Source organism: Dermochelys coriacea, chromosome 28 (assembly GCF_009764565.3).
Source record: "Dermochelys coriacea isolate rDerCor1 chromosome 28, rDerCor1.pri.v4, whole genome shotgun sequence".
Classification (NCBI taxonomy): Eukaryota; Metazoa; Chordata; order Testudines; family Dermochelyidae; genus Dermochelys; species Dermochelys coriacea.
Window position 1 is genome coordinate 1,485,496 of NC_050095.1, and position 12,632 is coordinate 1,498,127.

Below are 12,632 nucleotides of genomic sequence, written 5' to 3' on the forward strand. Positions count from 1 at the left end.
CTATGCCCTTTGCCCTCCCAGGCGACGAGACCTACCTCGACATCTTCCGGGACTTCTCCCTGATGGCGTCCGACAACCCCGAGAAGTTGACCCGCCGTGACCTGAAACTCACCACCCTGTAGCCCCCGGGGGGGAGCACCGCCTAGCCACCATTGCCTTTCGTGTGTCTGTGGGGGGGAATCCCCTCCCCCACTCCTGGCTCCCCCCCATCCCTGGCTGGGCGGGGCAGCAATGCAGCAGGGACGCCCCCCCCAGGCTGCCTTGTTAATTATCCCCCCTCATTGTTCTGCTGCTTTGATGTGACTCTTGGGAAAGAGATAATAGGGGTGGGGCCGATCTGCTGTTGTCCCCACTCGTGCCCCTGGCCTGATCTTTTGGTCCCCAGATCGTCCCCTCATTATAAGGCAGGGGCTTATCCATCCCCCACCTCCATTATGGGGAGGGGCTTCTCCCTGGCCCCCCTTCTGTCCCCCAGATCCCCCCCCATTTATGGGGCAGGGGCTAATCCCATATCCCCACCTGTCCTATTTATTGTTTCTATGGGACCACTCTCCCTGTTTGTTGTTTTAAACCTCCCCGCCCATGTACACACACATGGCCCCCTCCTCCGGATGAGATGTCTTTCTTCTGAGTGGGGGTCCCCCGTCTTTGAATGGAGGGGAAGGAGGAGCCCCCTTTCCCCCTCCCCTCCCACTGTGGGCGCAGCGGGAGATCCGGGCATCTGTACAAAGGTGGCATGCAATAAACAGACCAGGCTGGAATATCAACTCCTGCGTCCATCTCTGGGGCGGGGCGGCTGGTTATCCAGGGACCCCTGGCCCGGCCCTGAGATGCGCCCACCTCTGGGGCAGGGCGGCTGGTTACACAGGGATCCTGTAGCTTCGTCGCCTGTTTCTCCATCTCCCCACCAGGTGGCGGCATTGTCCATGTCTCGCTGCAGGAAAGCATTCCTCCCCTAGAGGGCAGCACTGGGTTCACCCTTGGGGCTGGAGGGGGCAGCGCCTCACCTACCCCACTCCTGGGCGTTCCCCGGTGGGCGCGTTCAGGAGCTTGGATCCTCGGGCACGGGGCAGCCCCTCTGGGTGCAAATCTGGGGGTGGTGAATTTCACCCCAGCCCGGCCACATGCCTCTTGTACCCCACCCAAATTGCCCCTTCTGCCCCCCCCCTGGAGCGTGGAGATCTCCAGGTGACAGTGAGGTTCACTATTCCTTCCCGCTCCCCGGGATGCTAGGGTCCAGGAGTCCTGGCTCCCAGCCCCCCCGACCTGCTCTAACCCACCAGCCCCCACTCCTCTCCCAGAGCCGGGGAGAGAACCCAGGAGTCCTGCCTCCCAGCCCCCCCTGCTCTAACCCACCAGCCCCCACTCCCCTCCCAGAGCTGGGGAGAGAACCCAGGAGTCCCCGCTCGTCCCCACGCCCCACATCTGCAACGTCTCTGTAGCCTCTTTCAGCCACACCCCCCAAAACCTCACGCATGATTCCAGCCTGTCTCCTTTCCGCCTCCCTGTCTCTGCCCTCCAAGGGTCACATTGACCAGGCTTGCCCATGGGTCTGGGACACGGAGATAAGGGCGGGTGGGGTTGGGCGCTGCGGATAAGAAATACAGCTGAAGCTTCAAAAGGACCTCTGGAGTCAGCTGCGGGCTCGGCTCATAGGGTGAACCTGGAGCCTACCCTGCGTTTAATGCCGAGAGCGTGGTTTTCCGGCAGGCCGCGTGTGGAAAATGTTTTTTCGGTAGGGTCTACACGAACTTCAAGGGGAGAAGCCGGTGGAAGAGCGGACCTGAGGTGTAAAAATGGAGTAACCCTCTCAGAAGAGTGACTCTGGATTTAAACTATTGACTGAACTGGAGTCACTCTGGATTTACGCCACTGAGTGAATTGGAGTGGCTCTGGATTCACACTGGTGGTACTGAGCTCAGTATCTGGTCCTTTTTGCACTGCAGCGACTCTGGATTTACACCGGTGGAATTGAGATCAAAGTCTGGTCCTTATAGCTTTTATTGATTGGGAGTGACTCTGGATTTGCACCATTGACCGAACTGGAATGACTCTGGATTTACACCAGTGGAACAGAGATGTGAATCTGGCCGTTACACTAAACTCTGGATCTACGCTAGCATCACTGAGCTCAGAGTCTGATCCTTATACCATTGACCGAACTGGAGCCACTCTGGATTTACACCATTAACTGAACTGGAGTTACTCTGGATTTACACCACTGGAACTGAGCTCAGAATCTAGCCTGCTGTGATTACCCGCCTCCCCCATTTCCAACGTCACTTCATCTCACTCCTCTCTAGGACCTTATTGTCCTGATTTAAGTGGGGACACTTGTCCTGGGCCATTCCCAGAGGTCAGCGCCCGAGGCTCTCTTGTGCAAGGGTGGTCTCCATTCTGGTGGGTTAAATTCCCAGCATCCTCTGGGTCACCTGACTGTTTGGGAGGAGAAGCAGTGGAACAGGAGCAAAAGTTCGGCACCATAAAGAAGACCAGGCCCCCCGCCATGAGGAAAGTCCCAGATGCTATGAAAGAGACTGTGTAGCTCCTGGTCATATCCCTTAGGAAACCTAGAACACAAAAGAACACGAGTTATACCAATATTAGGGGTACCTAGAACCCAGCTTGCATCATTTCTAGTCTACCTAGAATGCAGAGCAGATAGTGTTCCAATTGCCTAGAAAGCTGGATTCAGGAGATGCCCATGACCCACAGGGTTAGAGCTACCTAGAACCTAGGGAATATAGTGTTCCAACTATCCAGAAAGCCAAGTTCTGGAGTTGTACTTAACCAATATGGTTACAGCTATCTTGAACCCAGGCCTTCTAGTGTTCAAATAATCTAGACAGCTGGGATGTGAAGTCATGTCTAGCACATAGAGTTAGAGCTACCTAGAACCTATGCATGTAGCATTCCAGTTACTCAGAAAGCCAGGTTCTAGAGCTGCCTACAGCCCATAGGGCTAGCACTACCTAGAATGTACAAATTTAGGGGTCTGTGAATGATGAAACCATGGCCCCAGCGGTGACCCCAAAGGTTAGAGGATGGGTGAAATGGTACCCAGACTGAAGAGATCACCTACAACCTGGTTCCCGCTTGTGGGTCACCAGAACCTCCCTGGCCACTTCACACTGCCTGATCCATGAGTGTGGAATGAGCAGCCAGGGGATGGGAGGTGCTTGCTGCCTAAAGTAGGGGGAGAAAGACAAACTCCAAGACCTTACCAGATAATGGGGGGCCAGCCAGAGCCCCAAAACTTTCCATTAGGTTTACGAGCCCAGTAGCTTCTGAGATCCGACCAGTCCCCACGATTTCCACCAGGCTGGAGAATTTCAGTGGGATAATGACGCCAGCTAAGAACCCATAGCAGATGTCAATGCCCATCAGGATGAGACAGATGTGCCTAAAGGGAACCAGGAGCAGCGTGATGCCCATCAGGAGGGTCCAGAGAGTCAGGGTGTGAAGGAGGCGGAAGGTTCTGCGGGCATCCAGCCAGCCAGCCACCAGGCGGCCACCCGGATTGGTGGCACCCATCACGGACACGAGGCAAGCAGCCTGGTATTCGTCAAAGCCTATCTCGCAGGCATGGGGCACTAGGTGGGCAAAGGGGACAAGGTAGCCCAAATTCATCAACAGACCAGCTACAGCAAAGGTCAGGAAAGGCCGACTGGTGAGCAAAGCCAAGCCAAACAGGGAGGACAGCTTTGCCAGCCACGACCTCTGTGGGGCTGGTGCCAGAGCCAAGTTCTCTGCCAGGGCCAGCGGGCAGAGGAGGGCGCCACATGCCACCAGGTGGAAGGTCAGGCCTGCCACGATCATGAGCCCTCCACGCCAGCCATAGGAGTCCACCAGGAACTGGAAGAGCGGGGAGAAGGCCAGCGAGGACAACCCAGGTGCAGAGAAGGCCACAGCAGTGGCCAGCGCCCGGCATCGTTTGAAGTAACGGGCAAGCATGGCCACTGAAGGGGCAAAGACTAGCATGCCACAAAGCCTGCAAGAGAGGTGGGGAACTGGGGTTATGAGGGTTGGAGAGGTGGGCTCTCCTGCTTTGAGCCAGAAGATTGTGCTACTTAGAATGGTTTGAGTCGGAGTTGACTACAGCTTGTATGGATGCGTCTAGAAATGCACCATGCTGAGCCAATGTAGAACCCAGCATGAATCCTGTTTGTGCTACCTAGAACGTCTGGAGCTGGAGTAGACTACAACTTATGGAGCTAGGATGCATCTAGAACACACTGTGTTAAGACAAACCTAGCACTAGGCATGAATCCTGTCTGTGCTACTTAGAACATATGGAATTGGAATTGACTCCAGCTTTACAGCTGTCATGATCTGGAACAGCCCTTGTTAAGCCAACCTAGAACCCATCATGAATCCTGTGTGTGCTACCTGGAACTTATTGAGCTGGAGTAAACTACAGTTTATAGGCCTAGGACACATCTAGAATGCACCATGCTATGCAATCTAGAACCCACCATGAATCCCTGTTTGTGCAACCTAGAAGGTCTGGAGCTGGAGTAGACTACAGCTTACAGGGCTAGGTTGCATCTGGAGCACACTGTGTTAAGACAAACCTAGAACTAGGCATGACTCCTGTCTGTGCTACCTAGAACCTATTGAATTGAAGTAGACTGAAGCTTGTACAGCTATCGTGCTTCTGGAATGACCCATGTTATGCCAACCTAGAACCCATCGTGAATCCTGCTTTTGCTATCTAGAACATATGGGAGTTGCGAAAATGCAGCTCAAATTACACCAGAATGGTTGATGGATCTGTGTTGATTTCGCGTTGGGGTGTGTGTGTGGCATGAAAACTTCCCCCCAAATTAGAACATTCTCATTTTGTCAGGTCCAAATTTCCTTCAACTCTGTTTCCAAACATGCTCGAAATCAGAACATGCAAAGCTGAGATTGGTTCAGATTTTCTGATGACCCACAAACTTCGACAAATGTCAGTTTTGACCCAAAATGCACAGACCTCCTTCCCCCCACCCCTGCATTGGTCGAGAATTGCCCGCACACCAAAACCTCCATGTCCTCCCTCGCATTATCCAGACACCAGAGGCTACTGGGGAGGAGGGAGTGGAGCAGAGATTTCACAGCTCGATGGGCAGGGTCAGCCCTTTGTTATAGTGAAGGCTGGAGCTTCAAAGCTCTAGATCCTCATTGCACTGGGATTGGGACCAGGGTTTGCTGATCTAGAACCGGGTTTGCTGTTCTAGAATCTGGTTCTCCAGATCCTTCATTATAGAAAGTTCTAAGCTACAGCCAAGGGCACTTAATCCTCACTGCCCAACCACAGAGCATCCTTCTGTCCAGATTTTACCCAGAATGCCTTGCTTCCAGGAAGAGGCCTGTGCAATGGGGCTAGACTCCCATGGTACACTGGGTTACCCAGAAGCCCTTGCTCCCGGCCTTGAGCGAGGATACGCTCAGGGGGGACCTACCTGAGAGCAGCCCGATGTTCAGGTACAGGTATGTCAGGCTGGTGGCGAAGGACGCCAGGAGCATGCCCAGCCCCGAGAGGACACCCCCGGCCATCACCATGGGGCGCGTGCCATACTGGGTGCTGAGGGCAGTGCCCACCGGACCTGCAAGGGGCAGCAGAGGGATACCGGTTGGGCCGGTTGGGCTGCAGCTGACTCTGGGGGAGGAGTGGAGGTATGTGGAGCTCAGAGCACCCTCCTGTCCTGGAGGATGGTGCAATAAGTGGGGTTGGGAGAATCCCAGTTAAAAACGGCTGCCCTGGCGAAGAGGTGGCTGCATCTCGGCACCGGGTGTGGGGTCCCGGTGTAACCAGCTGCCTCGCCCCAGAGGTGGCCGCATCTCAGTGCCGGGCGAGGGGTCCCTGTGTCACCAGCCACCCCGCCAAGTGAGGGATGAGACGCTCTGGTTAAAGCGGGGAGGGAGAAGGCCGGAGAGTCGATACTCACTAGCAAACAGCAGGATGGCTATTGTGATGGATGTGACCCAGAACACGCGCCCCGCCAGCTCCCCGAAGTGCCCCACAAACTCCATGAAGAAGACCCTGAAGGAGCGAATCACCCCGAAAATCAACCCCGACTCCAGGAAGACTGCCAGGGCCACCAGCCAGCCCCAGCCCCCGTTGGGGGGCTCCATGGAGATTCAGTGCAGTGCGCCGGAGGCGAGTCTGGCATAATCAGCTGCCTCGCTCCTCCCCAGAGGGGGTAGCCCCTCAGTGCTGGGTGAGCAATCTCTGTGCAGCATTGCTGTGTGGCTGATCAATCTGCTCCACCCCAGAGATGACTCCACGATGAACGGTCCCCGGGCAGCGCAGCAGGGGGGTTGGGCCATGAATCAGCAGCCATGCCCTACGCCAGAGGTGGCTGCATCCCAGCGAGTGCCCTGCAGAATGACCCTGTGGCTGTTAACCTCGGGTGGGTGGGGCTGCACAGAGGCCCCCCTCGACCCTCTCCCAGCTCTGGAGATCCAGCAAACAGCAGCAGGGTGCCTGGTGCCAGACGTCAACCCAGGTCTCTAAGGTTGGGCGTTCTTATCAGTGAATTGTGAGGTGAAGTGAGGCTGTGAATTGTGAGGCTGAGAGGAGGCATCTAATGGCAGCCCATCCTTCTGCCCACCCCATGTGTTGCTAGGCTATGAACCCCATCAGTTTGGCCCCTGGTGGGTGTGGGAGAAAACTGGGGATAGCTGGTTACACAGGGGCCCCTCACCCAGTGCTGAGATGCAGCCACTGCTGGGGCAATGCAGCACCAGGTGAAGGGTCCCTGTATAACCAGCTGCCCCACCCCAGAGGTGGCCGCATGGCTGCACCACAGAGCTGGCAGAGTCGCCGTGTGTCCCTCTCCCCAGTTAGTTTGTTTTCCAATCTCCCCCTAAATCAACAGGGTTCTAGCTATCAACGCCTCGACCATGCCCTGAAAATTTGGAACCGATCAGCCAGGGCGTCCGGTTGCGATTGTGTTACGCACAGACAGAGAGAGAAACATGGTCAAAGGGAGGAGACGACCTTCACTAGCTCGGCCAATCAAGTGCAAATTTTTCGTGGGGAGGGCGATTAATTAGGGGGGCCAATTTCCCCTAGAGTGGTGGCGTCTTCTCCGTCACACATGTCCTTTTAAATCAAGACTGCTAGCTCGATCATCAGATATGGGCTGTAGGCAGGAATGACTGGAGTTCTCTGTGCCATGCAAAAGGTCAGACTAGGGGACCATTGGGGTCCTTTCTAGCCTGAAAGATCTAGGGTGCTCTGGACACCAGTTTGCAAAGAGGAGTGAATCTGGACTGGGTAGCTTCCTCCTTCTATCTCTTATGCATCCTCCAACCGTCTTACGATGGTCAGCGAAGAAACAGACACCTATTGGCTGGCTCCGTATACAGTACTCGCTGCTCTGCCTCCTGCTGACCTCTCACTTCTGATCTGACTCTCTAGGACAACCCCCCAGGAGCTAAAGTCTCAAGGATCCCCCCTGGTCTCCTCCTCAGTTGTTGAGTCCATGGGGCAGGAAAAATAATTTGGCAGGGCAAAAAGGAGCAAACTTCCAGCGAGGAGGAAAGCCCCTGCTACAATGAAAGAGGCTGTGTAGTCCCCAGTCATGTCCCGCAGCCAACCTAGAACAAACAATGCTTTGGGTTACTGAGAGCATACTGCATGTGTAACCTAGAATCTGGAGCATCTAATTATTTAGACATGCTAGAACATACAAGTCTTTGTGTTGTCTAGAATGCACTACATGTTACCTGGAACCCATAATATCTAATTCTCTAGACATCCCAGAACATATGTGGCTTTGAGTTATCTAAAGTGTACAATATGCATTACCTAGAACCCAAAATCCCTCATTGCCTAGACATCCTGCACTGATTATCTAGAAAGTATTGTATGTGTCACCTAAATCACAGAACAGCTTGCTGTCTAGACAGACTAGATGGTACGAAGTGATGGGTTACCTAGAAAGTACTGAAAGGGCTACCTAGAACCCCAAAGCCTGGTGGTTTGGACAGCCTAGAACATATCTGCTTGATAGTCTCATGGGACTATGCAGACCAGTCATGGATTATCTCAAACACATTTTCAGTGATACTTAGACTCCAGAACACCATATTCTATACATATCCTGCTGTTGTCTCTTGTCTTATACTTCGATGGTAAGGGCTTTGGGGGAAGGACCATCTTTGGATTCTATACTGCACCTAGCACAATCAAGTTCCAGTCCATGACAAGGGCTCCTATATCTACAGTAATCAATCACTAATAATGTTCTAGCTAGCTGGCCTACCTCAGGCATTAGCCTACATGATTTCAGGCTACATAGGCCCACATGGGTTTATTGGCTACCTAGAACCCATTCTTAGAACGCAGAATGCCACGAATTAGCTCTCAGGATTGGAGTCATCTTTAGATCATATGATTAGGGCTTTTTAGAGTTGTTAGAGCTACCTAGGACCCAGAGTGCCACAGCCTAGCACCCAGGATTGGCATCTCCTTTCGGCCATATTCCTAGGGCTATTTAGACAATGGGAGACTTTGGGTTACCTAGAACATGTTGTTCAACTAGAACCCAGGTCTTCTGAGTCCCAGGCCAGGACCTTGTTTTGGGGGAAGGTTTAATTCTGGGGGTTACCTGTAATTAATGGGTCACCTTCCTTTTTGTTTCCCTCCCTCTCTACAGCCCTCTCTACAAAGCTAGATTGATGAATTCATGCAAGAAAGGCTTAGAACTTGTGGAGTGGGTGTCCACCCCCACACAAGACTGGAAGGGTTATGGTGGCCAAGTAGGGACTCTAGGGGGTAGTCCATAGATGCTCCTTGGGAGGAGGGAATTGGGGGGCTGGTGAACCCAGAGACGGGAGAGAGGGGGAAGCCAGGATGTAGGGCAGTGACTGGAGAGCCTGTGAGCTGGAACCCAGAGTAGAGGGCAGGCCCGGGTTCCCCTACCAGCCCCTGGGGATGTGTCAGAGACCAGGCAAAGGACAGTGGGCTGCCTGGGGCCACTTGTCAGGAAAGACCTTTATCTGCCTCCTTCCTCAATTTCTCCTGGCAGCAACCGTTCCAAATACTGGGTCCAAAAGGGACGGGGGCAGCACAGTAAGAAAGAGAACCTGGTTCCTTACCGGACAGAGGGGCCCCCACGAGGGAGCCAGCACTTTCCAGCATTTGCATGAGTCCAATCCCCTCCATGATGCGCCCCGTTCCCACAATCTCCGCCAGGCCGGAGAACTGGAGGGGCACCAGGGCGCCGGCGAAGAAGCCGTAGCAGACACAGAGGCCCATCAGGAGGGAGTAGCTCTGCCCCAGCGGCACCAACATCATGGAGAGGCCCGTCAGGATGGTCCAGAGGGTCAGGTTGTGGACTAGGCGGATGGCGAAGCGATCGGCCAGCCAGCCGCCCACCACGCGGCCGCACAGGTCGGCCATGGCGGCCGAGGACAGGAGGAAGGCGGCTCGGTATTCGTCGAAGCCCAGCTCCCGGGCGTGGGGCACCAGGTGGACATAGGGCACGTAGTAGCCGGCATCCACCAAGATGAAGGCTGCAGAGAACAGGAGGAAGGGCCCGTGGCAGGCCAGGCCTGGCCGGCAGAGGGAGGAGAAGGCCGGCAGCTGCAGGCACCCCGCCTCCGGCATGGATGCCTTGTTGCCCTCCAGCTCCAATGGCCGCAGCAGGGCCCCGGCGGCCACCAGGTTGAAGGAGATGCCGGCCACCACCAGGAGGGCCCCCCGCCAGGCGTAGGTGTCCACCAGCAGCTGGAAGAGTGGGGAGAAGGCAAAGGAGGCCAGGCCGGCCCCTGAGACAGCCAGGCCCGTGGCGAAGGCCCGGCGCTTGCCAAAGTACCGGGCCACAGAAGCCACGGAAGGGGTGAAGACCAAGGCCCAGCCCAGTCCTGCAGGGGGGGAAGGAAAGGGAACAGGTGACCAAAACCAGAATTGGGGGTCTGATCTGGGAATGGGGCAGGTGGGACACCAGGCTGAATGGAGCATTCTAGACAACGCAAAGCATTGTATGTTCTAGGATGTCTAAACAATTAGATACTCTGGGGTCTAGGTGACACATGCCATATGTTCTAGGTAACCCAAAGCATTTTATGTTCTAGGTTGGCTGCAGGACATGACTGGGGAGAAAGAGCCATTGTCCCTTTAGCATCTGGCCTGGGGGTGGGAGAGTCATGAGCAATTAGAGACATCATCTCAAGCCATGCTGGCTGGGTCTGGGATGGGGGGAGGGGAACTCCTGGTGAGGCCTGCGAGTGGGGGGTTCTAGGTGCCAGCTGCCATTGCACTGGGTTCTAGATCATTGCTGTCCCTTGCTCTAGCTTGCCGGAGCTGTGGTGGGAAAGGAAATGGGTAAAATGGACTGGCCTGAGCTAGGCAGGAAATTGGCCTTGCGACGATCTAGGCCACGCTCATGAGCATGGAGATCTGGGCTAGAGCAACTATGGATGATCCAGAGCAGAGGGTTCTAGAGCTCAGAAGGGGCAGCAGAGTCTGGGCCATGGGCACCACACAGCTCAAGAACCAAGGCCCTGGGAGGTGTGGGTGTGGGTGTGATTTTCCCCTGCTTAGTGTGCCATGGTCTAGCTTGACCACCAGATATGAGATGGAAGGAGGAGTAGGCAGCAGGGATGGTGCAGGAAGCCAGATTGGATGGTCCCCTCCTGGTCTTAATGTCTAGGACCCATCTGGGAGGAGGAATAGCTGGAGAACCCTAAAAGAGCCACACACACACCCCCCAAGGACCCTAACCTGAGGACACAGATGCCTGGATTTTACCCAGGAGCCCCTGCGCTCTGGGCAACTATAACTAGACCATGGTGCACTGGGTTACCCAGAAGCCCTTACTCCCAGCCTTGAACGAGGGTACTCCCAGAGGGCACTGAGGCGGGGGGGATCAGGGGGTACCTACCTGAGAGCAGCCCAATGCTCAGATACAGGTGGGTCAGGCTGGTGGCGAAGGATGCCAGGAACATGCCCAGTCCTGAGAGGACGCCCCCAGCCATCACCACGGGGCGGGCGCCGTACTGGGTGCTGAGGGCGCTGCCCACCGGACCTGCAGGGGGCAGCAGAGAGACACGGGGCGGGACCTGTTACCCTGCGATGCAGCTGACTCTGGGGGAGGAGTGGGCTGGGGGGGGAGCTCTGGGCCTCCCCCAGCAGCGGGCTCTTTGGGGAGCGGTGGCTGGGGGCGGGGGTTCCCGGCTACTCCACTTCTGTCCCTGAGATCTTAGCCCCCCCCACCCCCGCGGGGGGTCCCTCACTCACCCCCCAACTGCTGCACGGCGATCCCGATGGAGGTCACCCACGAGACGCACCCTGCCAGTTCCCCGAAGTACCCCACAAACTCCATGAAGAAGACGCCGAAGGAGCGGATCACCCCGAAAACCAGTGCCGACTGGAGGAAGCCAGCTAGCACCACCATCCAACCCCAGCCCCCGTCGGGGGGTTCAGGGCATGCATGTTCTGCCATGGGGTCCACCATCGCTGTTTCCTGGAGACGGGAGATCAGAAGTTGCTGGGGGCTGGGGTGGAAAAACAAACCAGCTGAAGGGAAAGAGATGAGGGTAAGTCCATGAACTTTGGTGCTGTGGGTCCTCTGGTGAGCTAGTCTCCTCGATTCCTGAGATCCAGTTGGGGAAACTGAGGCACAGGGAGACAAAGGCTCCTGCCAGCAACTTCCCAGCACAGCTGATGACACAATGCAGGAGTCCTGGCTTCCAGCCTCCTCCCCCACCCCCACTACATCCCGCTCCCCTTGCCGGGTTAGAACCCAGGAGTCCTGGCTCCCAGCGCCCCCCCCCCCGCTCTAACCACTACACCCCACTTCCCTCCTGGAGTCCTGGCTTCCATCCCCCCACTGCTCTAACCACCAGATCCTGTTCCCCTCCCAGAGCCGGGGAGAGAACCCAGGACTCCTGGCTCCCAGCCCCCCCTGCTTTAACCCATCAGACCCCACTCCCCTCCCAGAGCCAGGGAGAGAACCCAGGAGTCCTGGCTCCCAGCCCCCCCTGCTTTAACCCACCAGCCCCCACTCCCCTCCCAGAGCCGGGGAGAAAACCCAGGAGTCCTGGCTCCCAGCACCCCTTGCTCTGACCCACCAGCCCCCACTCCCTCCCAGAGCCGGGGAGAGAACCCAGGCGTCCTGGCTTCCAGGTACCTCTGGGTCTGCGCTGAGCTCTGGGAGTCCCAGGAGCTCCAGGGAAAGGCTGGGGGCCGGGGGCTGCAGGCCGTGTCCGACGGGGGGGGGGCTTGGATTACACGGCAAATGGGGGGGCAAAGTCCATTTTGTGTCCTCAAGAATTTCTTCCCCTCCCCCGCCCCCCAGCCAGGCCATTGGCTCCTTCCCCCTCCCCCTTCGCTTTAAGACAGTGGTTCTCAAACGGTGGGTTGGGACCCCCATTTGAATGGGGTGGCCAGAGCTGGCTGAGAGTTGCTGGGACCCTGGGGACTGAAAGCCTGAGCCCCACCGCCCGGGCCCCAAGCCTTCTGCTTTGTTCCCCCTGCCCGGGGCAATGGGAGTCAAGCTTAGGCTTCCGTCCCCTCTCCTGGGGTCGTGTAGTCATTTTTGTTGTCAGAAAGGGGGCACAGTGAAGTTTGAGAACCCCCTGCTTTAAGGGCAGGACTGAGACAACTATGGGTCTTGAGAAGGAATGTACCTGGG

At 56.2% G+C, this 12,632-nt stretch overlaps 3 protein-coding genes across 5 annotated transcripts in view; 1 reads left to right on the plus strand and 2 right to left on the minus strand.

The window, feature by feature from the left end:
• The window catches only part of ACAP1 (ArfGAP with coiled-coil, ankyrin repeat and PH domains 1), a 28,119-nt gene extending 27,352 nt beyond the window's left edge, over positions 1-767 (plus strand). For both annotated transcript variants that reach the window (XM_038386119.2, XM_043503648.1), the window contains exon 22: positions 22-767. In XM_038386119.2, coding sequence (XP_038242047.1) covers positions 22-122 — 101 coding nt within the window. In that variant the 3' untranslated portion in view covers positions 123-767. The remainder of the gene's footprint in view (positions 1-21) is intronic.
• A 1,075-nt stretch (positions 768-1,842) lies between these two features.
• Positions 1,843-6,120, minus strand: LOC119849230 (monocarboxylate transporter 13-like). The gene is made up of 4 exons (XM_043503614.1): positions 5,858-6,120; positions 5,444-5,638; positions 3,225-3,991; positions 1,843-2,570 (listed from the first exon to the last, which is right to left on the minus strand). The coding sequence occupies exons 1-4, from the start codon at positions 6,118-6,120 to the stop codon at positions 2,308-2,310; spliced, it is 1,488 nt and encodes a 495-aa protein (XP_043359549.1). The 3' UTR covers positions 1,843-2,307.
• Positions 5,503-12,202, minus strand: LOC119849231 (monocarboxylate transporter 13-like). 2 transcript variants are annotated; one of them, XR_006277448.1, is made up of 5 exons: positions 11,237-11,491; positions 10,881-11,024; positions 9,094-9,861; positions 6,951-7,590; positions 5,503-5,591 (listed from the first exon to the last, which is right to left on the minus strand). XR_006277448.1 is itself a non-coding variant. In XM_043503902.1 (5 exons), exons 2-5 carry the CDS (start codon positions 11,451-11,453, stop codon positions 7,436-7,438), a joined length of 1,284 nt encoding a protein of 427 aa, XP_043359837.1. In that variant the 5' UTR covers positions 11,454-11,462; positions 12,129-12,202; the 3' UTR covers positions 6,828-7,435. The 2 variants fall into 2 exon arrangements, 1 of the variants encoding a protein (XP_043359837.1); XM_043503902.1 differs by lacking the exon at positions 5,503-5,591 and adding an exon at positions 12,129-12,202 and having other exon boundaries at positions 6,828-7,590; positions 11,237-11,462.
• Positions 12,203-12,632: the final 430 nt, after the last annotated feature.